This window comes from Jatropha curcas, chromosome 1 (genome assembly GCF_041381405.1).
Source record: "Jatropha curcas cultivar XTBG-Jc1 chromosome 1, XTBG_Jcur_1.0, whole genome shotgun sequence".
NCBI lineage: Eukaryota > Viridiplantae > Streptophyta > Magnoliopsida > Malpighiales > Euphorbiaceae > Jatropha > Jatropha curcas.
The window spans coordinates 31,495,116-31,520,950 of NC_143151.1; the positions used below are offsets into that span (position 1 = coordinate 31,495,116).

At 32.2% G+C, this 25,835-nt stretch overlaps 3 protein-coding genes across 5 annotated transcripts; 2 read left to right on the top strand and 1 right to left on the bottom strand.

Moving 5' to 3' along the window:
• Positions 1-898: 898 nt before the first annotated feature.
• On the bottom strand, positions 899-5,865 carry LOC110008617 (Pyridoxal phosphate (PLP)-dependent transferases superfamily protein). Its single transcript, XM_020679621.3, has 9 exons — positions 5,656-5,865; positions 5,262-5,309; positions 4,294-4,422; positions 3,892-3,951; positions 3,593-3,749; positions 2,797-2,903; positions 2,579-2,637; positions 1,756-1,864; positions 899-1,559 (listed from the first exon to the last, which is right to left on the bottom strand). The coding sequence occupies exons 1-9, from the start codon at positions 5,716-5,718 to the stop codon at positions 1,101-1,103; spliced, it is 1,191 nt and encodes a 396-aa protein (XP_020535280.1). The 5' UTR covers positions 5,719-5,865; the 3' UTR covers positions 899-1,100.
• A 5,599-nt stretch (positions 5,866-11,464) lies between these two features.
• Positions 11,465-19,591, top strand: CYCA2;4 (Cyclin A2;4). 3 transcript variants are annotated; one of them, XM_012217895.4, is made up of 12 exons: positions 11,465-11,621; positions 12,878-13,231; positions 13,653-13,932; positions 14,561-14,697; positions 14,799-14,891; positions 16,919-17,052; positions 17,741-17,816; positions 18,321-18,397; positions 18,496-18,529; positions 18,636-18,785; positions 18,869-19,003; positions 19,139-19,591. In XM_012217895.4, exons 2-12 carry the CDS (start codon positions 12,935-12,937, stop codon positions 19,190-19,192), a joined length of 1,467 nt encoding a protein of 488 aa, XP_012073285.1. In that variant the 5' UTR covers positions 11,465-11,621; positions 12,878-12,934; the 3' UTR covers positions 19,193-19,591. The 3 variants fall into 3 exon arrangements, with proteins under 3 accessions (XP_012073285.1, XP_020535204.1, XP_020535203.1); XM_020679545.3 differs by lacking the exon at positions 11,465-11,621 and adding an exon at positions 12,235-12,256; XM_020679544.3 differs by lacking the exon at positions 11,465-11,621 and adding an exon at positions 12,629-12,651.
• Positions 19,592-21,548: 1,957 nt separating this feature from the next.
• On the top strand, positions 21,549-25,045 carry LOC105634939 (P-loop containing nucleoside triphosphate hydrolases superfamily protein). Its single transcript, XM_012217897.4, has 12 exons — positions 21,549-21,873; positions 22,653-23,038; positions 23,189-23,268; positions 23,388-23,439; positions 23,544-23,585; positions 23,732-23,810; positions 23,889-23,920; positions 24,003-24,071; positions 24,172-24,246; positions 24,360-24,476; positions 24,554-24,604; positions 24,711-25,045. The coding sequence occupies exons 1-12, from the start codon at positions 21,648-21,650 to the stop codon at positions 24,852-24,854; spliced, it is 1,353 nt and encodes a 450-aa protein (XP_012073287.1). The 5' UTR covers positions 21,549-21,647; the 3' UTR covers positions 24,855-25,045.
• Positions 25,046-25,835: the final 790 nt, after the last annotated feature.

The following is a 25,835-nucleotide window of genomic DNA, read 5'->3' on the forward strand; positions in this document are numbered from 1 at the left end:
GCGAATAGTGAGTTAAAGCAAGCTAAACGGCGACGTATAAATGCTCTAGAGCGGAATGCAAGAAATTGCCCTCGGATTTTTCAAGGATTTACAATAACATGATATGCATATGATAGACCGATTGCTATTGATTTTTGAAGTGTGTGATGTTTGGGCCCTTAATGGATTATACTTATTTGAGATGTTTTGTTGAACGTTAGGGGAAGTGGGGCCCAAATTGGGCAGTTGTTAGATCTAATCCAAAGGCCATCAAATTATTACACTTTTGCCACTTTTCTTTTCTTTTTTGGCTTTTTTCCTCGCCTCATCACTTTTTTTCTTTGCTTTAATTTTTTACATTCCATATTTGAATTGATGTTAAGTAATGTTAAAAAAATTAATGAAAAGAGAAAGAAAGTTAATGACGATTAACACCTAATTAAATGTAATAGAAGTAATTCACTATTTGTTTGAATTAGCCCATCCCTCCAAGAATCATGTGTTTAGCTTTTACGGAAAATTACAAATAATAAAGATATAATCAAAACGCTAAAAATTAGTTCAAAAATTATTGTGGAACAAAGCCATAGTAATATAATTATAAATTTTAAGAGTAAAAATAGTATTGTCAAACACTTATTGAGTATCAAATACTAATTAACCCCAACAACATAGTATCAGCTACACTATTTAATGTACTTTCAGATTAGCATGAATGCATAGGTGTATTAGACCAAACCTGAAGGAGGAAAAAATAATACCTACCCCTTTGAAGTACTCTAATCACACTTACCATCCCTTAAAGCCCATTATAATTAGACACAACACAACCCTCGTCACAAGAAGAGGCAAACCTAAGAGTACTAGTTAATGCATGCACTGAACATCAAATATCAGATATGCATATGCAGGAAATTGCTTAACAAAATGCATAACTGAAATATTATTGATTTCATTATTCTAATGTCATTACATTTTTACTAGCGAACAATTGTTCTATTTTTAGATAATTCATTCGCCAGGTAGATAATCCTCCGATTATTCAAATGCACTGCGCCAGTCGTAAATTTGAACAAACTGGCAATAGATACCCAGTTCAGCATCCAGTGGTTGTAAAACAATCACTCGGTCTCCACCATTCCATGGTTCAGTAGTTCTTCCAAACCTTTCTTCAGCCTCTCTGCAGCAGCTTTACAATCAGCCTCAATCAAGCCCCCAAAAGAGATCCTAAGATGCCCCGGACATCCACAAGCATCTCCTGGAATCACAACCACCCCATGCCTCGTAGCGAGCCAGCGAACTACTTTAGTATCATCAAGATATTTGTCAGGAAGTTTAGCCCATAGGTAAAGTGCGCCTTCTCCACCTTTCACAGCACCTTCGCCTAATGGGGAGAGAGCTTTCAAAAGGATTTCTCTGTTCTTGACTAGATCTTTCACTCGTTCACTCACCCACTCGGGTCCGACTTCCAAGGAGTAGAGCGCAAGGTACTGTGAAATTAATGAAGCACAGATTGGTATATTATCCTGAACTTTGAGGAGTTGAGTTCCAACACCCTCCACTCCTGATGGATATGCAATCTGAGGAATGCAGGCTGATATTAGAAGCATTAAAATTTCAAACAGCAAAGCAAGGTACAAATGCAAAATTCATTTCTTTAAACAAAAAATAATTAATCTCAGTTTTTTTTTAACCCGAATAATTTAGATACAACTTATACATTCAATAAAAATAAACCGTCATTTAATAACCATGAAAGATCAAAGTGCTACTTACATATCCAACTCGCCATCCCATCATCCCATAGGCTTTTGAGAAGGAAAAAATGTTGACAACATGGTCACCTTCTACACAGGAATGTTTTAGACCGTCATACATGAAATATCTACAAAGAAGTTAAGAACCACAAGTCAACGCCATAAGATTCAACTTAAGGCAACAATTGATGCACATTATAGATTCTCAAGTGAATGTAATGGCACATAAGCAGCAAGAACCTTCAAAAGATAGCAGAATGTCACCCCAAGCAACCACAATCTCATCAATGTGGCCTGGTTTTTTAATGGCCCTTTTCTATATGACTACAATGATATCATCAACAGAAAACGTTACTTTTGTCATTGTATTTTTTCAAGACACCATTTTCAGAGAAATCAGTCATGTTTTCTACATGTATCCTTATTTTATCAGAGTAGACTGTGTTCTAATTTCGGTCGCTGATCACTACCAAAGCAAAAACAAGAGCAAGACAAATAGATAGTACACATACTGTTAACTTCCCACCCACTAGGTAATCAATGAGAGATTTCAAGAATGCCAATACTGTTGCAATATAATACATTTGAAACTTGAATCCTGGACACTTTCTAAATGAACAAGCTCTAGTATATCACTCCCTCTCTCCTTATAATGAACCAATGAGTTGTGCTATGATATGATTATCAATCAAAATCGACCCATTGATGTTCTAAAGAAATTGGTAACTCGTAAGAACTTTTTCTCTCACCTAAAATCATTGAAATATATCTAAATGCAGAAAAACATTAATGTGAAAATAACTGCTGTATCAAATGGATATATGCTATAGCAGAAAACTTACTCATACGTATTGTCTACAATAAGCCAGGATCCAGCTTCTCTGCATAGATCAGAGATCCTCTGCCCAAGACAAAGAAAGGTTCTAGTTAGAATATTTTGAAAAAGTTAAACAATAATACATGCATTTGTAAGACCTTCTAGTATATGTAAGGGAGAGAGAGAGAGAGAGAGAGAGAGAAGCACACATATGCTCACAGAGAAAGAGAATGAGAGAAAGACCTTAAGGAGGGGCTCTGGAATGTATGTCCCACTAGGATTACCAGGGTTAACAACAGTCACAACCTTCGGAACTGGTCTAGTTTTCAATAATGTCCTCTCCAACCAATCTGAAATATAAAGCAAGAAGCAATATTAACAAAAGTCAAAACAAAGACAGACTACTGCAGAAAGAAAATGAACTCTCATTACTTATGTTAAATGTAAATCAATCTCCAGGATTCCTTGTTCAAAGTAATAGATGCTGTACATTTTTTTTCCTTGGTCAAATGACTTTCTTAAAAATACCAGTAGCCATCTCCGTCTAATAAATTCCTATCCTCATACAATAGTTTGAATCTGAGACCTCCAAGTTAGAATCCTAAGTTTTGGCCACTGAACTGTCCCCTTCAGGTATTTCTGACTGCACTGTGATATAAACTCATATTAAAAACTTCAATGATTCTCATCCCATGAACAACCCAAAGGTTGTGTACTATGGCATAAAATTCTCCCCTATTTTTCTCTTCCCTCCAGTTTTCACATTCCTAAACAAGAGAAAATAGGAATATTGGCCCCCCCTTCCCACCCTCCCTACAGTATCTATCAAAAGAATACACAAAGTGCAACTCCAAAAGTAATTGAAAATTACTGGTTATTTACACAGCCACAAGAGAAAACTATGGAACCTAGATTTGACTCTCTCCAACAAGTGAGAAGCATCTGACTTAAAATACACAGGTGCCTTTCACAAAAAGGCCCCATATTGCTATAGGAAAGGTGTTAATGCTATGCACTTGAGCATTTTATCAATCTTGACCTGCATCTGGATGAAGCGTCTTCGGATTACCAGGGCCCACTAAAATATTAGTTACACCTGTCATCTGGAAGGACATGTAGGCATTGAAATAGTATGGAGCAAACATAACTACAGAATCCCCAGCATCACACAGTGTAAGAACGAGATTCACAAACGCCTGCCATTAAGCAAAATAAACAATAATTTAGATTTCTGGAAAGCATATGAGAAATATTTGGTCATGGAATACAAACAAGAAAAATCTTTCACAAGCAATGAAATAATCTATGAAATAATTTCTAGAAAGCATAGTTAGTCACCTGATTTGCACCTGCAGTAACCATAACTGAAGAGTTCACCAATTTATTTTCATTTCGCAACTGCAGAACAAAGAGAGAAATTATTAGTTAAATGTGATATGCATACAAATTTCCAGTTGCAGTGCATATGGTCCAGATATTGTTTCCAAATCCAAACCAGAAAAGGAAAATCAACCAAGAAATAATGTTGTTGAAGTATTTGAAGTAACGTATGACTTTGCAGTGCACATAGAGCAGAACAATAGCATGCTTAATATGTACAAGCGAAAAGTAAATGCAGTAACGAACAAATATCAAATTATCTAAGCCGGTTACATATTCCAGTGCCTGCTGGTAGATACCCAGTGACCAAAGTAGAAGATGAATCAGTTGGAAGAACACCGAACACTCAAAATTGCATACCTTCTGTGTCAATGCCTCCCTCAGTTCAGGAATACCCTCATCAGCACCATAACGACTGATTAAAGGATCCCACAAACGTTGTTGCAACTTTTCTACTGCCTCTTCAGGTGGTTGCCAATAAACGACCCCCTATATATAGTAGTGCACATTTCAACCAAAGAATGAGAATCAATGAACCCAGAAAATTTATATATGCCAACTGCACTGAGAGAAAAACAACCAAGAACAAGTAAAGCCATCATACTCCAATCGACGAAAAAACTTAGATATAAATTATATTGTAATATACATTGACAACACAAATTTGTAAGTATAATGTTGGCTTTCCAAGCAACTTGACAAAAGTATTTGACCAAACACATAAATTTTGTTAGTCTCAGCTATTCAGATGAAAAACAGAGAAACGCATTGCCGCCACTATGGCCTCAAGTTTGACGGTCAGACATGTCAAGTGAGTTGAGTATTTCTTTAAAGTGGCCTATATTTGCATTAGAATTTGAGATAATTGGTTATTGATTTTGTAAAAATTTCAAGATACAGAGGGTTAAAGTGATTCTCAAAAGCTCCACTTTCATATGTTCTCAATGTAAGCAAATTTAAGAAAGGGAATATGAAAAAGAAGTTGCCGCCATTTTTCTACATGGCTTCAGGATAGCTGATTCTGTATATGCACCATGAAACAATATTTTTTGAATTATCTTCATGCTTTTTACTTTTAAAAATACAGAATTTCCCCTTTAAAATCTCTAAAATCTCCACCAAACATGCCCTTATCCTCAAAGAAAAAGGACGTAAATTATTCCCGGTTATCAATACTTGTGGTTACAACAATCAAGATACCGAAACATGTATAACAACTAAGCATTGGAAACCAAAGTAGGCACCACCCACTTCTCATTTTTCAATACTCACAAAATAGTGTAAAATTACAACATAAATACAACATGGGAAATAGTAAAAGAGCAAACCTGGGCCAAAGACACGACATTTTTGTCTCCTCGGATCAATTCCTGTATCTGCAAAATAAACACATCTCATATTTTCTTCGTCATGAGAACACTTCAGTCACAATGTACCATGTATCATATTTATAATATAGCTATATTTATATCCATAATCTCCCACTTCCACAAAAACAATAAACCTCTTTCACGCCATACACGCAATAGAACAATTCCCGCAGACAACACACAGGATAAACAAATCTGCATTCCTCCAGTGAAAAGCACCTATATGATAACACAGCACTTTTCCCAATACAAACACGCATATGCAGCACGAGTCTCAGTATGTTATGTCTCAATGCATTTGACAAGATTAAAAAAGAAACCCGCAAACCAAAATGAATTGTAAAATCAATACCTGAACCATGACTGGCATCTCAGTCTCCAAAACCCTCCTTGCAAGCCGTCCATAGGAGCCCATCTCACCTTTTCCTTCAACACAAAAATCTCTCACAAGTTTTATAGATAAGCTCTATTTCAACCCAATTCTCCTAAACCCACCAACTAAAAGGATTTAGTCACCCAAATTTGAAATCTTTTTATAAAAAGTGGTGAAGAGAGCGATGGATTTCGCTTTTTAAGGTTTACAAGATGTGTTTAGCACGTCTCAACGAGCCCCACCAAGAAGAAGACTATTTTGTACAATTCCCATTAAGGTATAAGATTAGTTGGCAAGAAGCACGCCTCATTTCTCCTTGTAAACTACTCAAGCAGAAAGAGCCAAAAAGCCTATTTGTTTGTGTACGTAATTTTTTTTTTTTTTTACCTTTTCCTTTGCTTTAATGTTGTGTTCGTTACTTTGCTTTTGTCTCTCTTCACTTGGATCGTTGCCCAAAAAGAGTGAAAAAAAAATAATTAATGGAAACGAGAACCAAAATCAAAATGATTTTTCTACCAAGAACGAATAAAAAACAATTAATAATAATAAATCGAACAGCAACCTTTTTTTTCCCTTTTAGCAAAAAAGATGAATTTATAAATACCCACAATTGCTCTCTCTCTCTATCCGTCAGACGGACTTGTAGTATTAATCAATTATTTGCAGGGAATTACAAGATATGTATAAACAATTTAAATAATCGAGCTCCGCATCTCCTAGAATTGCACTTAATTTTCAAATCTTTCCAATTAACTACAAATATAATAGTAGAAAAACAGAATAGCAGAAACAGAGAATCTACAGCGTGCCTATACTTCTTCCCAGATGATACTTCCTAGAAATCCAAATTCACAGTATACCCATCTGAAGAACAATGATCTCAAATGATAGGAATTTATTTAAAATTTTAAAAAATCCAACAACAAAAAAAAAAAAAAATTAGAGTAAGGAGGATGAGGATAAACTCAGAGAGAAACAGAAAAAATGGTGAATTAATAAACAAAAGCTTTCTTTGGGAAATTGAATTCCAGGAATTTGAAAGGGATTATGAGGAACTGCACAGCTGAGAACTGTACATGGGACAAATCGAGATAAGACTGCTATCCAAAAAGATAGCTAGTGTTTTATCGGGGGGTTTTAGTGGAGAACTGGAGAATAGTCTTTTTGTGCCATTTGTGGCATTCGAGGAGAGAAAAGGCCATTTGTCTGCAATGAAATCAGAGCCTCACAAAACGACATTGAAACTGCGTGGATTTTGTGCGAGAGAGGAAAAAAAAAAAAAAAAAAGATGCCCTCTTTCTCTCTCACACAAACCAACAAGACAACCTCCAGTCTCTCTGCTGACTCGAGGGATGCTTTTCTTCTTGTGTAAGTGAAACTTTCGACCAATAATAATTTTCTATGACCATATCCGAAATTGTAAGGCGTTGATAAAAAAAATTGATAATTGGATAATTAATTTTTTAATTTATTGAATACTTTTATGAATTCAAATATTAATATAGCTTACACAACAAGGGTAAATTTCTCGTATACTCACCAAATTAATAAAAACAAATAAATAAACTCAAAATGATTCACTTGAGACCTTTCACTTTTTACATAAATGAAAAAAATAATCAGATTATCACTTAATTGATATAATTAGATAATTGATTAATAGCAACATGGTATGAAATATGCAACTTTATCATATAATTTTTTAAAATTTAAATAATATTATATAATTTAGTATTTATGTTATGATCTTTACAATCCAAAAAGTTTTCTATGATCATACCCGTAATTTTAAGGTGTTCGTCAAAAAAAATGATAATTGGATAATTAATTAATAGTAATTGGGTGAGAATTATGTAAATTTATTATATTAGTTTTTAAAATTCAAATAGTATTTTATGAATTTAATATTTATATTATCGTTACATCCCAAAGTCTTAAAAGCCATAAATTTTTATTATAAGTACTAATTGAGTCCAATAATTAATAACTCTATAATAAATTTATTGTTTTAATAAAAAAAGGTTTAATTTCTTTTTTTAATAATTAGTAATCCAAAAAATAAATTTATTGCATTAATTAAAAAAATTATTCAGCTTTTTTAATAATTTCAGCGGTTTTTTCTATTCATATTCACTTTATACATATAAATTTTACGTTTAAATTTTCAGCGGTTTTTTCTATTTATATTCACTTTATAAATTTTTAATAGTATAGGAAAAATATTTTTAAAGTTTTTATTAATGAACTATTGAATATTATTATTAATTTTATTAATTATTAGAAAAATCTGAAATGTTTGAAATAATACTAATGATATTATTAATTATTAGAAAAAACTTAAAAAACATTTTTAGTGATACTAATAGTATTGTTAACTCAATTAATGTTTAAAATTGAAAAAATAAAACTAAAAAATAATATAAAAAACTCTATTTTCTTTCTCCGTGGAGCTAAAAATGTAAGTTTTATTTTCAGTAGTTTTTTTTATTATGCTGTTGACTGCAAGAGAATTAAATTACATATTAAATGTTCTTTGAACTCCGTAATTATAGGATTGTTTTGTCAGTTGTTGTGCATGGATATTGGTGTCTTAACCTTTTTTTGTTTTAAAAAAAATTTGGGCTTACGTTGTTTATAAACTAGTTAGCCCATATGGTATTGCTATGTATTTATTGGACCCATAAAGTATTGGGCTGCTATTTTATTTCTGGGCCGAGAATTGATTGAGAATATGTAAAATGAATTTGTGTATTGGATTGATTAGAAAGTCTTACTGCGAGTCTTGGGAGTTTAATGTTTACCTAGACTTTAGTATCGGTCCAGTCTATGAATTTAATGGATTGAATACCAATTTGAGTATTTTACAGAATAGTAAATCTTTTTTTTTTTATTTTTAATTTTATTTATATTAAAAATAATAATTATATTCACAAGTTATTATTGATTTTAAATAAGGGTAACTTGGTAAAAAATCTACGGATGGAATAAACAACTAATGAACATTTAATATTATTAATGCTATTAATAGTAATATTAACTCAATTAATGTCTGAAAAATAAAAAAATGCAACATCAAAATCATTTTCCTTGTCAACACAAAGACTCTTTGAGGAATATTTAATATTGTTAAATTTTAAAAACTGAAATTTTTTATTATTTCAAATGATATAGATGACATTATTAATTACTGAAAAGAAAATTGAACAACGTTTAATATTATTAATGATATTAAATATTAATGTTAACTCAATTAATGTCTAAATTAAAAAAATAAATCATTTTTCTTAACAACTCAACACTTTAAAAATTATATATTTTATCGTGTCAGCACTTTAATGTTACTATGTAATAAAACGTAAGTAAATGCATTTCAGTTTTTATATATTTAAAAACAACTTCAGCTTGATTGAAGAGATTCAATTGAATCGACAGAGTAATACACTTGTGTTATGGGTAGTAAGCAAATTGACAGTAATAGATGCTTACCACGATGTACTCATAGAGGTTTATAGTTATTCGACTCCGTAATCTTTTAACAAGTTATTTAATAATTTTTAAAATTATTTAAATTTGATTAATTTTATATTATTGAAAAAAAATTAGCAAAGTACCATAAGTTATAATATTAAATTGATATCCTTGAATAAATTAAATATCACGTGTTTATTAAATTAATTTAAAATTCTGAATTTTTTTACTTGTTAAGTTTTAACTAAAGAATCAATAATAAATCATTAAATTATAAATTTATAATACTATTGTATATTTTCATATTTATATAAATTTTCATGCATTCATAAAATGAAATCAAATCTAAAATTAAAAAATTCAAAATCAAGCCCAAAACTACAATTTAAAAATAACCTAAAACTAGATAAAAAAAAACCTAAAAGTAAAATTAATAATAAAAATAATTGAATGACAGCTTGTTTATATTATATAAAAAATAAATAAATTGGGTGTTGTGAGACACCTTGTTTATATTATATAAAAAATAACCAAATTAAAAAAAAAATGCGGACACTAGGCGTCGAATCGAAGTCCCTTCAACGTTAGAACAGCACCACTGACTCCGTAAGTGAAGCGAGGGGCGGTGGCTCTCATTCCCTCTCTCCGTAAGTGCAGACACAAATGCCATTTTTCAAGAAAAATATATAAACAAAATAAAAAATATATAGTTAGAGAGAAAGGCCAAAGAAGATGAAAGAAGGGTTAGAAAACTGTACTGCTAAATTTGATTGACTTAATCTAAATAGGCATTAAATATAAAAGAATTTTCTTCTTTCTATATTTTTTTCACTCTCAAACAAGTGAATGAAAGAAATTGGATACTATTTTCTTACTTAATTTTCTTTCATTTTCTATATTTTCTACGGATCCAAACATATTTTTAGCTGTTATAAATTATAATACTAAATAAAAATAATAATAATAAAAAGTATAGTGGTAGACGCACCCATCATGTGGGGTCCAGATCATCTTGCAGATAATAGTATGTAATAAAGCTGCATGATCACGTGTTAATTGTCTTAATTCCCGTTAGATTTGAAAACCAAAAGTTTGTTATCTGTGTATGGGTTTTCAAAATTTCAAACCACTCCAACTCAATAATAATATTTGCACAATTCCACGTCACATCATCGATTTCTTTTTTTCTGTTTAAACTTTCTTTTTTCCTTAAAAAAAAAAAAAAACATAACAATGCACCAAATTATAAATGCAATAAATCATTGTTGAGTGGACTTACAATTTAATTTTAATTAAATTTATAACATTCTAGAAAATTATTTCATTTTGAATTACAATAAATTTATTTTTCCAAATTCTTAACAATTTTTATAAGAAGTGTTTAATGGAAATTAAACATTGAATAGTATAATGGACCATTTATTTAGATTAAATTATGAATTTTAAATTTGAATTAATAATTTATTGAGTTGAATGATTAGGAAATGATATTAAGAGTTTATTATTGAATGATTAAGAATTAATATAATAGTTTTATTTTTTTATTTAATAAGATATATATCTTATGAAATCAGTTCTAAAATAGAAACTATAAATATTTGATTTATAAATTCAAATAAATAATTTATTGATTCAACTAAAAAAATATACTTATTTTTATTATCCGAATAAATAGATTGGAGATCTAATAAACAATAGTTTAGATGAAACATAACATATAAGATTGAGTTTTAATTTTTTAAAATCACAAATGAAAATTAAATAGTAATTACAATTTGAATTCAAATTAAATATTCAGTTATTTCATAAAAATCATATATCATATTGAAATTAAAAATCATTATTATTTTAATAATTTTAATAATAAATTTTTATGAAATTTGTCTTATGTTGTACAATGTAAAGCTTAAACATTTTCCATTTTAAATTAATTGAATGATTTTCATTATAAAAAAGAAAGAAGATTAGAATTACATGATGATATTACGCATTTTCTCCTCTTCAAAAAAAAAAAAAAAAAAAAAAAAAACAAATCCAACCTGAAAATCAAAATGACTAGAACACCCCTAATGTAGGCCCCAAACAGCAATTATTAAATAAAAATAGTATAAACATTAAGGAACAATAGGGGTAATAATGTAATCACAAATTCCCCGAATGATCCAGATCTAGCGGTCTTAATTAATTCAAAAACCAAATTAACACCACTTCTTTCTCTCCTTTTTTAAGTCAAGTCAAACAGTCAAACGTTCCTTTTTGTTATAATAAAAATAAAAACATTAAACTATTACATAATTTATTTCTTAATTTTCTTTTTGTTTTTTTTTTTTTTAAACTCTCTCGTTTAAACCCTTGCATTATCCCGCTCAGTCTCTCTCTTTCTTGTTTCTTTAAAGAAGCAAGACCGATCTTTCTCTTTTTGTTCCTCTAACCTCTCCCTCGGTCCATGCTTTTTGGAGCTTAGAAGACAAATTCAGGTCCTTTGACTCTATACATACACACATTTGTCCATATACATACGAAGATTTGAATGTGTGGTTTATTTGCTTCTGTTCTTCAATTTTTATGTTTACATGGTTATCTGTTTATTGATTGATTTTTGTTTATTGGGTTCTTTCCAATTTGTGAAATTCTAAAGGTTCTGGACATGGGTTTTTGAAGACGATAGGGTTTTGTGGTGCAATTTAAGTTGCGTTTTTTTTTTTTTTTAAATTTTTTTGAAAGGTATTTAAGTTGCTTATTTAATGTGTCCTGTTTCTGAGAAATGATGTGGGAATGTGAAAAAAAATTGCATTTTGATTTTTCTTTATAAAAATTTGATAAAAGTTCGAAAGAAAGAAAGAAGGTATACTTCACTGAGTCAATGCTTTCGCGAGTTCTCTTTTTTTCTTTTTTCAACATGCGTTTACGTTTGGAAACGGCGATAGTACAAAAGTAAAAGAAATAGAAAAAGTAAAAGGAAACTATTACAAAGAATTTTATCTATGGAATATAAATTTGAAAATGTACGAGTTTGTGGTTACAACTGGTAAATCTTGATTTGGAATCAAATTACACTTGTTACAGTTTTAGGATTCAAATTTTAGTCCATTTTCTGTTTTAAAGGAAAAGGGTTTGTTTCATTCTTTGTTTAAACTTTGACAATCAAGATTTAATTCCCATTTTTACGTCTTGTGTTTGAAACTTTCTGATCCTGAATCTTGGTGCTTACATTTTCAAAATTTTTTGTTTGATGTGGGGTATGCTTATTGCAAAGGGAAAGTTTTCTCAAGAAGAAAGAACTTTTGCGTGTAATGGAAATCTTCAAAATGGACTGTAGTTGGTCATGAAAATGGGAATCTTATTTTAAGTTGGTCTCTGAAGATCCAGTCATTTGATAATCTTTTTGCGCATGATATTGTTCCTATTTCAAAAAACAGAAAATATATTTACTAGTTGATACAAGATGGTATTACATCCACTCTTGTATTAGTTTGACATAAAAATTTCCTGCCATTAATGTGATTGGTGTGTATTCTTCTTACGAATTTTGTTATTTTTTGGTGTCTTATTAGAGATCCATGTACTCTCTTTTAAAGTTCAATGGTGTTAATCAGGCTTATAATGTTGTTATCTATCCATGTATCTATCTATCTATCTATCCAAGTGTTGTTGTGTATAACATCTAAGCATGTAAATTTTCATGGACCCTATCGTTCTTATTGCTTACACTGATTTGGTCATGTTATTGCAGGTTGCTCACCTGACTTTAACGTAAGGCTTTATGTTGTTCTAGTCGAAGGCTTGTAATATGAAGAAGGAAAACATGCTTCCTGCTAATGATGGAGAGCCTGATAGGCGAATAACACGTGCTCGGGCAGCTTCTATGCATTCATCTAGCACACCGCCACCATTGAAGGCAAACACACAACAAGGCCGAAAGCGGATTTTGCGTCCAAATTCAAAAAGGACAGCCTTGGATGAGAAAAACACCAGTGCACCTGATAATGCAGGTATTCAGCCTAAGCGGAGAGCAGTGCTTCAAGATGTCACAAATATTTGCTGTGAGAATTCATATAGGAGTTGCGTCAATGCAACTAGAATTCAGGTTGATGCAATGTGCTTCTTTTGAATTGACAATACCTGTTTTAGTCTGATAATTTCACTCGTAGATGCCTCAAAGAAAATAAAGTTTGTATACAAGCAAATTACATGGCTGATTTGCCCGCATGAATTTCATTATTATTTTGAATGTCAACTGATGCACATATCACTGTTGCATATTCTAATAAAAAATTAAGCAAGCAAAAAAATGAAAATGAAAAATAATTCTTGAAGTACTCTCTAGTCTCTTCTATTATAATGTAAAGTATAAGATTGACTAAAGATGATCTTAACTTCATTTCCCCAAAAAAATTCAAAGTTATTACAGAATTTCTCATTATTTTTGTTTCTCTATAATAAAATGCCTTTCCATTTTTCCTAATTCAAGAATCTGAACTTTCCCCTTTAATTTTGATGATTTCCAGGCTAGGAAAGGAAAACAGGTTAAAAAGGGTAAGCTCAATGTGTCCAAAGTGACTCCTTCACTTGCTGCAGAATTCCCACGTCTTCAGGCTCAGCCAAAGACAAAAATTGTTCAAGAAACCATTAAAATAGAACCTAAATCAGAAGTTACGTGCTCAAATACTTTGGAGAAAGATGTGAATTCACATTTAAATGGTGTCAGGTTGTTTGGAACAGCTGATCTCCAGGTTCCAAAACCAAGTACCAGAATGCCATTCCAACCCTACAGTCTTCCAAAGAAAGGTTTGCTTTCTTTGAATTTTGTAGCTTAAAAAATGACAACATTCATGAATAGCTAGCTGAATCACAAACTTAGGAAGGATGCCAAGAAAGAAAAAAAGAAGTGTTCTGGTATGAGGTTCTGGCTTCCATTTTAAGATCTATTGACATGTGCACCAAGATAATTACCATAACTATGTGTTTTATTTGTTTCCTTTACAGCTATGTATCTCGATGACAATTCAATGAAATGAAATTCATGATTTAGTGAAATAGCTGTTATGTGGGACTAGGTGCAGGTTTCTAACGAATTGCCAGAGGTAGTTTTAGATGAAAAATTGGTCCTCTCATCCTTCATGCAATAATTGATTCCCAATACTGTTACTCAATTGGAGCACATGCTTGTTAGGCATGTACAATGTTAGGATTATGATTAAACATCATTCTTTTTTATTATGGAAATATCAAATTATCAAAGTCAGCTCGGTGTTTTGTGGGAGAATAATTGAAGCATCTACAAGAATATGACAGTATAATGTGAAGGAAAAGAACTACTTGTTTAAGATAATATTTTCCCCATATTTCTTCTTTCGTTTGTGAAACAGTTGTAGCATGCAGCAAGTAGTGACATTTCTTTGTTAAACATCTGTAGAGGAGAAAGAAGGCCTCATCAATAGCGGGATAACATCAAGTGGTCCAGATTTTACAGACATTGATTGTGACCTTATGGATCCTCAACTCTGCAGCCTCTATGCTGCTGACATTTATAGCAATTTACGTGTTGCTGAGGTTTGTGCCACATCTGCCACTTTCCACGCAGAAAAAATTCTAACATCTAGTCTTCATCTCCATTCATTTTTCTGATGTAATATTTGACCAAATGTACACAGCTTGTCCGAAGGCCACATCCAACTTACATGGAAACAATGCAGCAGGACATCACCCAAAGTATGCGAGGGATTCTGGTTGATTGGCTTGTGGAGGTCTGTGTAGCTTTATTACTAGAATTTACTGTTATTCTTCCATGCTGTCTTACTCTATGGATTACTGTTCGTTGCCATTTGATGATTTAGTTGACATTGCTCAATATTCTGTCAAAAGAAAATAATGAGATATTTTTCTAAGCAATAATCGAGACAGTTCTTTCTCATTAGTAGAGTTAACATATTTAACTTATAGAGAACGCCTATATAACTATCAAGCTTGAGCTAGTTAAAAGAAAAATGCATTTGTTAATGATTCTCTTTTTTGGTCTTGGTCGTTATTACTTTGTGCACTGCAGAAATATTAACTATAAAACCTACATGTAGCTCTAATTCATAGTTCAAGTATGAAATAGTGTCTCATGATTTTTTCAGCTTTCCTTTTATTGATTGAAATTCATTGAGAAAGGAATTGCTGTTCTCAATTTGCAGTTTGGTAGTTCTGGTCCTTGCGGTCGTAGTCTAGTTCAAGGCTGCCAATTCTTGTTCATAGTTCCTTGACCTTTGATTTTGGTCCGATGGCTGGGGTAGATAAACTGGTATAGCCCTCCTCTTTCCTTGTCCCCGGTAAAGTTAAGCATGAGTTCTAGAGATGTGCTGTGACTCTAAGAGCCTTTACCAGTTGAACCACACTTATTTTCCATACACATCCTCATCCTAAAACTGTTTGTTAGTTGCTTTTTTTCTCTCCTGAAATTCTGATGACTTCCCCATGTGTTCATAGCTTTTCTTATGCCTAGTTTCCAAGTCTATCCTTCTCATTTCTTTATTTTCCCCTAAGCTTTTATTATAAAGATCTATCCTGTTTGCTTCTCTGTATGGAACTAGGAGCTTTAGCAAAAAAAAGTCAATGCCCAATTTTAGTCCCTCAAAAGTAAGGTATGACCTTCAGCATGGAATGACCACCTAAATCTCTAATTCATATACTGACACAGAGCCCTGAGTAGGCATTAACCTTGGGGTTCTTATTATATGTTTACTTTTTTTTTTTTTTTCATGGCTTGCCACACTCTTTTGGGTTCTTCTAGCAGATCCTTGAATAGGAATGAGTAGTCTGCTGTATTCTGCAGAGCTTGTCAAATGATATTCTTCTCTCAAATTTAGGTTGTTTAACCGAAGAACACTTATAAAGATTAACATATGTTTTAGATTTGTTCAACCTTTGTTTCTAAACTGGATTATCTATTGAGGGGCAATGTCTTGCCTCAGATTTTCTAATTCATTCCTTTCATATATAGGATGCAGATCACCCTCAGTATCAGCCCTGTAGGATTGTTGCATAACATATATCATGTAGCTGTATTTAGATTCATCTCTCAATGCAATTGTTTTCCTCTCAAACTTTTGGTAAAGTTTACTTTTGTGGTCTGTTTCTTTAGATGTCTTATATATTAAAAGCATGCACCTTACATTTCAATGAAAAACAAGGAGGTTCTCATCATAAGATACAGTCTTGAACAAAATTTTATCAAGTTTTGCTTTCTGCAATATATCTAGATGAAGCCATAATTAATTGTATCTTTCTTGTAATCTAAGACTGTTATGTACATTAATTATTGATTTTGCAATTCTTGGATGGCACATAACCGCTGGTTTTATTTTCAGTTTCACTCATTAGATCTAAACTGATTGCTCTTGAAAAATTAATAGCACCAAAAGCAACTTTGATATCGATGTTCAATTAATTTTCTCTTGGTTTAGGATATATTATTGCAGAGAAAAACTTTTCTGATGAAAAGAGATTTGTTTTTGTTGTCTTCCCTTGCATCTACACTACTATATTGTAGCTATTTTTATTTTATTCTCTGAACTGTAATTGTAACTCTTAAGTGCATTATCAGGCTAGTCACATTCTGCAAATGAGTTCCTGTCTTGTCACCCAGTCACATTGGGATTCATTATTTCTTGAAGTTTTGGTGCTATATATTTTATATTTTCTCAATTGCCATGTTGACATGATTGAACTCTTTTCACATTAAATCTTCAAAAGAAACAATTGACTGATCAAATTCAATCTTGGTTTTCAGGTATCCGAGGAATACAAGTTGGTGCCAGACACACTTTACCTCACTGTATACCTCATAGATTGGTTTCTCTCTCAAAATTACATTGAAAGGCACAGACTTCAACTACTTGGCATTACTTGCATGCTGGTGGCATCGTAAGCTCTCGTGTCAATAGTAGCACTTACTGCACATTGGATGTTGCATCAAAATCATGCAAAAAATGGCATTCATGGTTATATACAAATGGATTCATTGCAGTACCATTGTTTGGCGTGGATAATTGATCACCAAAAGAAGAAATATATGAGTTTTCTAAACTCATTTCCTATTTCAATATGCTTGGATCTGGTGCAAACCTCATTAATAGTATTGCTATGCACTCTTGATGGTAGACAACAATTTGAGAGAAATCTACTGATTCAAGCATAAAAATTTCCATTTTAATCCAAGTTGACATATATATATATATATATATATATATATATATTTAAGATTAGCTCTTCCATTGATGGTTGCTGGCTTCTTAGCTCAGGATCACTAAGGGAGAAAAAAATAACCCTCAACAAAATTGTGAATGTCATGATTGTCCATGATGGACAGAGTTCTATAAAAAGTTCAGAGTAATAAAGAGAACAAAGTTAATTGGGACAGTTCTAAGAAGTTTTTAAGAGTGAAAATAGAGCAGTGAAGTTCATGGTAGAATAATTTTTTATTTTGTACTCAGACTGATATAACTAGCAATGGAATTGCTAATATTCCCAAATGGCTTTTTTCGTTACTTAGTATATAAAGTCCGTTTTTTTTCCACGTGATATAAATTTAGTTCTCCTCTATGTCTTGTAGCAAATATGAAGAAATTTGTGCGCCTCGTGTGGAAGAATTTTGCTTTATTACGGACAACACATACACAAAAGGGGAGGTATGTCATGGTTTATTGGTTAGCTGGAATGAATACTTTTGGAAATGAAGGTTCTTTTCCGTTTGGTTTTTCAAATTTTGTTGCTTCGTCAATGATTTATTTTCTCGCATCACTGCTAGTGCCAGTAAAGAACAAATTGGGATTAATGTTCATTCCACAGTATTCTTTTCTCTCATATGATATCGTGGCTTTATGTATAAATTAAGTAGCTATATATGCTATTCTTGAGGCATTGAACATAACACCTGCTATTATATGGGCATAGTATATTACTCCACAAATAGCCTCTCCTATGAAAAAGATGAGCATATTACTCCACACATAGCCTCTCTTATGAAATATCAAGGGGCAAAAAAGAAAAACCAACAGGGATAACAGGTCATTGTTCTGCAAAAATGAGTACCTATAATGCAAAATTCCCTTCATACTAGTGGTGATTTTTTATTCATTTTCCTCCTTGCTGCAGTATTTGTGGTTGTATTCCTCACCACAATAAATTTGCAGGTTTTAAAGATGGAGAGTATTGTGTTAAAATATTTTGGCTTTCAACTTTTTGTACCCACTCCAAAATCCTTTCTAAGGTATTGGCTTATCTAATTTTTCACAACTATTTAATTAAAGATCCAAATTCCTTCAAATATTCATAATGCACTGCCTTTTGCCAATTGTTGGTTTTCAGGAGATTTCTACGTGCAGCACAGGCTGCTTACAAGGTAATAGGGCAGGCTGGCGTACTTTATGTCATACCCGAGCGTTTTCTACTAAGCTTTTATAATTTAGAAAATATATTTATAATCTATTGTAATTACCAATTTGCAGACCCCTAGTTATGAATTGGAGTACTTGGCTGATTATCTAGCAGAACTGACATTGATAGACTACAGCTTCTTGAATTTCCTTCCCTCAGTCATTGCTGCGTCAGCTGTATTTCTTGCTAGATGGACGCTGGATCAGACAATCCACCCTTGGGTATGCACCTATCCATTTTCTGTCTTTATACATAATCCTAGACTCTGCATTTGAAGCATTACTTCTAATTATGTTTTCGTCAGAATCCGACTCTGGAACACTACACTTCTTACAAGGCATCAGATATTAAAACCACAGTTCTTGCATTACAAGACCTACAATTGAATACCAACGGGTGTCCTTTGAATGCTATACGTATGAAGTATAGGCAGCAAAAGGTATCAGCAACCAAAAAGTGATTGCTTTTATTTTCTTTTCTGATCTTCTTCTTTCATTATGCAGCATCAATTGTAGTGCCTGATATATCATGAAACACTAACACTCTAGTTTGGGGTGTATGTTTCCTATTGCAGTTCAAATCTGTGGCAGCTCTGTCTTCTCCAAAATTGCTTGAAACATTGTTCTGAAGATAAGTTCACCGGTTCTATGTCATTGATGCGGTTGCTAACATAAACTTCTCAAATGAAGTTGCCTCTGGACTGTGTCATTTTCTTCTTGAGGTTGTACCTGATATCTTTTCATAACCTGGTATCCTCATTTACATACACTTTGTGACCTTTATTTCCCTTCATATATTTTGTTTATAGCATTTTTGCAACTTCCATTGGTTTTGCTACAGCTGACCTATCATTCTAAGGCTATATTTGTCATGCCACTAAACTAGAATTTTAGTGTAACTATTGCTATCAACATTCTTAGCACGTCAACCACCAAGAAATTTTTTGTCAGGTTGTAAAGTTAGAAAGAGTGTAACTAGTTGAATATGAATTGATTGTTCTCTCTTTTAAAACTCTTCTCACTTCTCAGGATGCTTTCTTGTCTCTTCTTGAATGATTACAACTTGTTATTGTGCTTATTTTACTTGTTAAACCTTTTTCGAGGAAGAGTTGCATATAAAATGCTAACTGGTTTTCATTTTAAATTAGACTGTTAGTGTTAGAATTAGCTGCAAATGTTCAACGAGTGAAATTGAGAAACCAAACATGAAAATATGCTCTTTAATACATAGTATTGCATTTGTGTGAATTTGCTGCCATTTTTTTTTTTCCGTATTACTGAAATTGGAGGGGGAAAACTCATTGAGTGATCTTTCAGATGTTTTAGCATCTTCAGTTGATTCCCAATTATAAGACGAGAGGAACTAGCAAATTGTATAAAGGTTACATTTATTTTATTTGCTTTAGGAATGCTTAAATGCTTTGACTTAACTCACAATGACATTTACATTAAAACAAACCAGTCACATTTAACAGAAGAAAAGTAAAGTCGATGCTTCAAAACTATGACTGCATTGTTGTCTATTATCTTCACTGTCGGACGATTAATCTTCCTCATGTGCGTATATGATCTTCTTCATCGGAATCTACATGAACCTAGTTAATTAAGCAACACATTAGCATAATTAACTAATAATTGAAAAAGAAAGATGAAAGATATTAGAAACTACCACTTGCATGAGTAGGCACAACTGATTTGAGTTAGCTGCTGTTACTGCCCAGAAATCGACTTCGAGTCCTTCAACCAATCCATCATTTGCTGCAATGTCTTTCCACCCTTTGCCAGTCAACGTATAAGTCGAGGTACTATGTGCTTGCGTCAGTGTCACTTCGTGATTACAGTAAGGCGTATAAAGCCTGGTATTAATTTGTTCATTAAAATTACTTAGGATAGTAACTGCATCTCCCACCAATGGTAGTCCATCGTTAATATCAGCGTTTGATAATTTTTTCCTGAACTGGTAATGAATATCACCTGCAGGATATCCTTGAATTTCTTCCGGTTGAGGATTTGCCATTTTTCTTGAATTGGATTTTCTTTTTCCTTGAAGAGAAGAATTTTTGAAATATTAGTTTTTATTGTTCAAAATTTAAAAAGCTGTCGTTCTTTGTGGCAGTTCATACTAATTTCGCAGATAATAACCTTTTCCATGCACCAGTTATGCATGACATTTCAGTTGGCGTTCACCCATGATCAAATAGGGGTGGCCACTGGTTCGACTTGAATCAGAAGAGGAAAGAATAATGATTTGTCAGGCTGGGTTTGGTTATTCAAATTCAACATTTTCACAAAAAAAAAAAAAAAAAAAAAATTTCTATAAGAATTCAATCTTTCAATCAAAATTCAATATGTTCATATTAAATAAGATATAACTACAAATATTAATATTATCATAATTTTTGAATATTTTATTTTTTTATAAGAATTCAAATTTTTTTCATTTTTGAAGTTAGATGTTGAAATGTAAAGATGGATTTGTATACATTAAGGTATAATCTAATGGTAAGTATATACGATACGATAATAGATTTAATTTCGAATCATTCTTTTCTAATATTCAAAAAAATAAATAAATAAATAAATTTCTCACATTATTATTAGTTTGAGTATGACCCAACATAGTCGGAGTTCTAAACTTTCAATATTAGTGACTATAGAAAAATAAATAAAGAATCGAAATTTTTTTTTTTTTTTTTAAAGAAAGAATCGAAATTAGTTTGAAGGCTGTTGATTTCGAAATTGAATCAGAATAAAAATGGCAAAAAGACCAGGTTCAATTTTGACAGAACCGAAACCGATTCAACATAATTGGAATAAATGCAGTGCCTTCAAAATTTGTTATCATTTAAATGTCATCCATTATGTTCGGTCCTCCGTCATGCGATTAATCTTCCTCTTTCAAATAAGAATACGACGACGTTGCATTTACTCCACATAGCAGGTAGCTACGTGTCATCTTTACACGACATTTCAAATGCTAAAAAATCTTTACTGTTACAAAGGTTGCAGTTTTAGAGAGAGAAGTCGGCGAAGAGAGAGAGAGAGAGAGAGAGAGAGAGAGAGAGACGAGGTGAAGGTGTGAGAATGGCGGCTCCGAGTATCTTATCACAATTGCCACCGCAAAACTTATCTTATAATGCTAATTATAATAGATATAAATTTAATCACCATTATAATTATTATAATCACAATTATAAAGCAGAAAATTTGCCTTTCTCTGTGGCCTCTTCTCTTTCTACGCAATCCAAATTCAAATCAAACTACTCATCTTTTAAGCTCTCTCAAATGCCTGTCCATTTCTCAAAATCAGGTAAATTTCTTATTTTTTATTCCATTTTGGCATAGTTTTGTTTGTATGTTACATAGCCATGAAGTTCGGGTATAATGGTGCATATTCAAAGCTCGCTTCTCTTCTCTTTTCTCAAGCTCAAGGAACTGAAGAAAAGAATATTACGTCGTATCTGAATTAGTGGGTTTGATGAGAATTATGCGAAATTTAACTTTTTGATTATTAACTTGCTAAAATTGTTGAATGGAATATGGGGCTAACCTTAAATATGCTTTTTGGTTCTCCAGGTGATGGATTTACTAGTTTTAAACGATTTAGGAATCAATATTGGATGGCTTGTATGCACTACTTATTACGTATATGAGAAGATTTCTTTGATTCTAACAAGCGTTTGATTTTTGGTTTCATTCATCGGAGTATTTTCATACAATACATTTTTTTTGAGGCACAATGTAGCGTTAATAGACTCAATTCTTTTTCTGTTATAAACATTAGTGTCTTGGTTATTTATTTTGATCTCATATTTTCAATTCCCCATTCTAATAGAAGAAAATAGAAGCAGAATATTGGCAAGCCATTTTGAATCTATGCTGGTGTATCTAGCTGCCAATGTACTTGAATGGTGGGACTGTAGTGCTGCAATTGGGAATAGAATTTTCCAGCTATTCGCAATATAGAATTTATCAGTTTCTTGAGAAATTGGATTATGTTTTCCCTTTGTAGTTAACATTTTGGCAGGTTACATCTAGGATAAATATTATCACTGTAATATTCTTTCTAAATTCTAATGCCATGAGCAGGCGGTGAATATTCGTGGATGCAAGATAATTCCAGGCACCAAAGCTCTTCTTCCATTGAAAAATGGAAGCAGGGCCGATTGCATTTAGCACTTCCCACAACACCTGCTCAAGTTTCATCAGTGGAAGATCTTTATGAATTCATCTGCTCCGGTCCTCTCCTAAGCAAATTGGGTTTGAGCACAGAAATGATCGGCGAATCTATTGACAAGTGGTTATCGTATGGTTTGCGCTTGTGCCGCTTGTTTCAGCTCAATGAATTGTATCTTACAGATCCCCAAAAAGCAAGGATTTATCACTATTATGTACCAGTGTTTTTATGGTGTGAAGATAAGATATCAAAGTATAGGTCCCAGTTTAAAGATGGAGAAGATATACCTCCTTTAGTGGTACATATGTAATAGTGACTTTCTGTTCTGATATAAATACTTGCATAAGTTATATTTCGATCAGTATGGATTGAATTAGGTCACCTTTCTGCTAATGCTATTTCATGCAATTGTTTTAATCTTACAATGTTGATGTCACACTTGATGTAGATTGGTTTTAGTGCACCCCAAGGTTGTGGGAAGACCACGCTTGTCTTTGCTCTTGATTATCTATTCAAAGTTACCGGCAGGTAAATTTGCTGTGAAAATAATGCTATAGAAGTTACACTGTGCATGCAAATAATGTTACTTCTTGTTGTTGATTATGAAACTCAAGTTTATTAAGTGATTGTATGTCTTTTCCTCTCAGGAAATCTGCAACATTATCGATAGATGATTTTTATTGGACAGCAGAGGGTCAGGTAATAAATTTGGGAGTTTTCGATATTTGATTCTTCTTTTTTGTTTTTGTGTTTTTTTTTTTTCAAATTTTTTGGTTGCTGATGCAAATGTACGTCAATTGCAGGCCAAATTGAGAGAAGCAAATCCAGGAAACGCACTTCTAGAGGTGGCAACAAATGCATGCTTTAAATATTCGACAAATAAAAAAAAATTTACTGATATTTTCTAATAGAGCAAAAATATAAGGGAAGAAAAAGAAAAGGATTTTTTTTTTAAAAAAAAATTTCCTATCTAATTTTTCATGTGATCCAGTTCCGTGGAAATGCTGGGAGCCATGATCTTTCATTATCCATTGAAACCCTGACAGCTCTAAGAAAATTGACAAAAGAAGGTACGAGTTTTTCCAATTATCTTCCTTTGCTTTTCACCCTCGTGTTAGTTTGATTTGGTTTTCATCTTAAGTTTTCAGGTATTAAGATGAAGCTACCTCGATATGATAAAGTAAGCACATAACTAAGTCAGTTTTCTCATTTCTCCATAAGTTGTCCCAAAGCTTCAAATAAAATATTTCTCACTTTTGCAGTCTGCATACAATGGGAGGGGTGACAGAGCTGATCCTTCTGAGTGGCCAGAGGTAGAAGGGCCATTAACAGTAAGAAAATCTTCAACCTGAATTTACTTCCACTACCGAAGAGAATTGATGGTAAACCTTCCTTCTTTATTTATAACATATCTGCTTTTATGAGCTTTAGGTGGTTCTGTTCGAAGGTTGGATGCTTGGTTTTAAACCCATTCCAATAGAAGTGGTCAAAGCTGTAGATCCACAGGTGGGAACTCAAGAATGTGCTGATAAAGCCTTCTGGAATTTCTTCTTCACATTCATCTTCTTCTAATAGGATTCCATCACCAACTTTTGCTGAAGTGTAAAATTATTTTGCAGCTAGAGATAGTGAATAAGAATCTTGAAGCCTATTATGATTCGTGGGACAAGTTTATCGATGCATGGCTTGTCATCAAGATTCAAGATCCCAGTTATGTCTATCAGTGGCGTTTGCAGGTCAATATTTTATGAACCAAGAAACTATCATATCCTTTGCTAAACTTGACCTCTGACCAATGTTGTCGGTTTTGTAGGCAGAGATTGCCATGAGAGAGGCAGGCAAACCTGGAATGACTGATGAGGAGGTGTCCAATGCTTAAAAATGAATTTATATATATGTTATAATGTTTAGCCATGTTTAACTGCTGATTTTTTTTCTCCCTAATATGAAGTAATTTTGTCTTTCCACAGGTTAAAGATTTTGTTTCCCGTTACTTGCCTGCATACAAGGCCTACCTCCCAACTCTATATTCCGAGGGACCAAAAGGGTCTGATCCAGAGAACGTTCTCTTTGTCGAAATTGATGAAGGGAGAAATCCCATTTTGGCTGGTTAGATGACTGTAATCTCATATTGAATCTCTCTCTAAAGGTGCATTTTTTATTATTATTATTATTATTTCTTTGACCTGATGTAATAATTTTACATGAGGTTTTTGTATAAATCAGTACAAGGAAGGTCATTTGTAAATTTTATCATGTAATGTTAACATATTTCAAATGAGCAGAAAATTCAGAGTTCCATCAATTCCTTTTTACGGTGGTTTACCTGTAAGCATAAAGCTCAAGTAGCCCAAAGGAAGAAAAAATTCATATTATCTGAATTTGAGGAGAAGCTCAGATAGCTCTAGGACTGAAAGCAACAAAGAAGAAGAATTATTTGTACCAGTAAAATGATTTCCATGCATGAAAATTTGGGAATCTTCTGCCAATCTTGGTTGGCCCATGTTACATGAGAATGTTGATGTAGGCCAGGCCCATAAACACAGTTTACAACTAGTGAAACTTGTTTTTTTTTTTCATATTCATAGCAACGTATCGTGGAAACAGCTTCTTAATTATTATTATTATTATTATTATTGTCGTTACTATTATCTTTTAAAAAAAAATTAATGGGAACCTATTATAATATTTTATAGATCTCAAAATTATAGATCACATTTTATTTAATAATAAATATAATATTATCTTAGATCATTTACTTTTTTTATTATATAGATTGATATATATCAATACAAATTGGTTCATATTTCTGACACGTATGATTTAAGTGTATAATATTTTGGTCGTTTATCCTGTTATATACTAATCGCATTTCTCTGAGACAAATTTGTTTTAAAATCATTTTTATTTTTTATTCGAATAAGTATTGACTTGGAAAAAAAAGTAATTAGGTATAGTCTAGTCAGTCTTCTTCACTTGTGTGGGGAGTAAGAACTCTCAGATTTAAGTCCTATCGATCATCATAAGAATTTTGTGTGGTAAGGAAAAGCTGTTGTGTAGCCCACAGTGTTATTAAAAAAAAGAAGATCAAAATC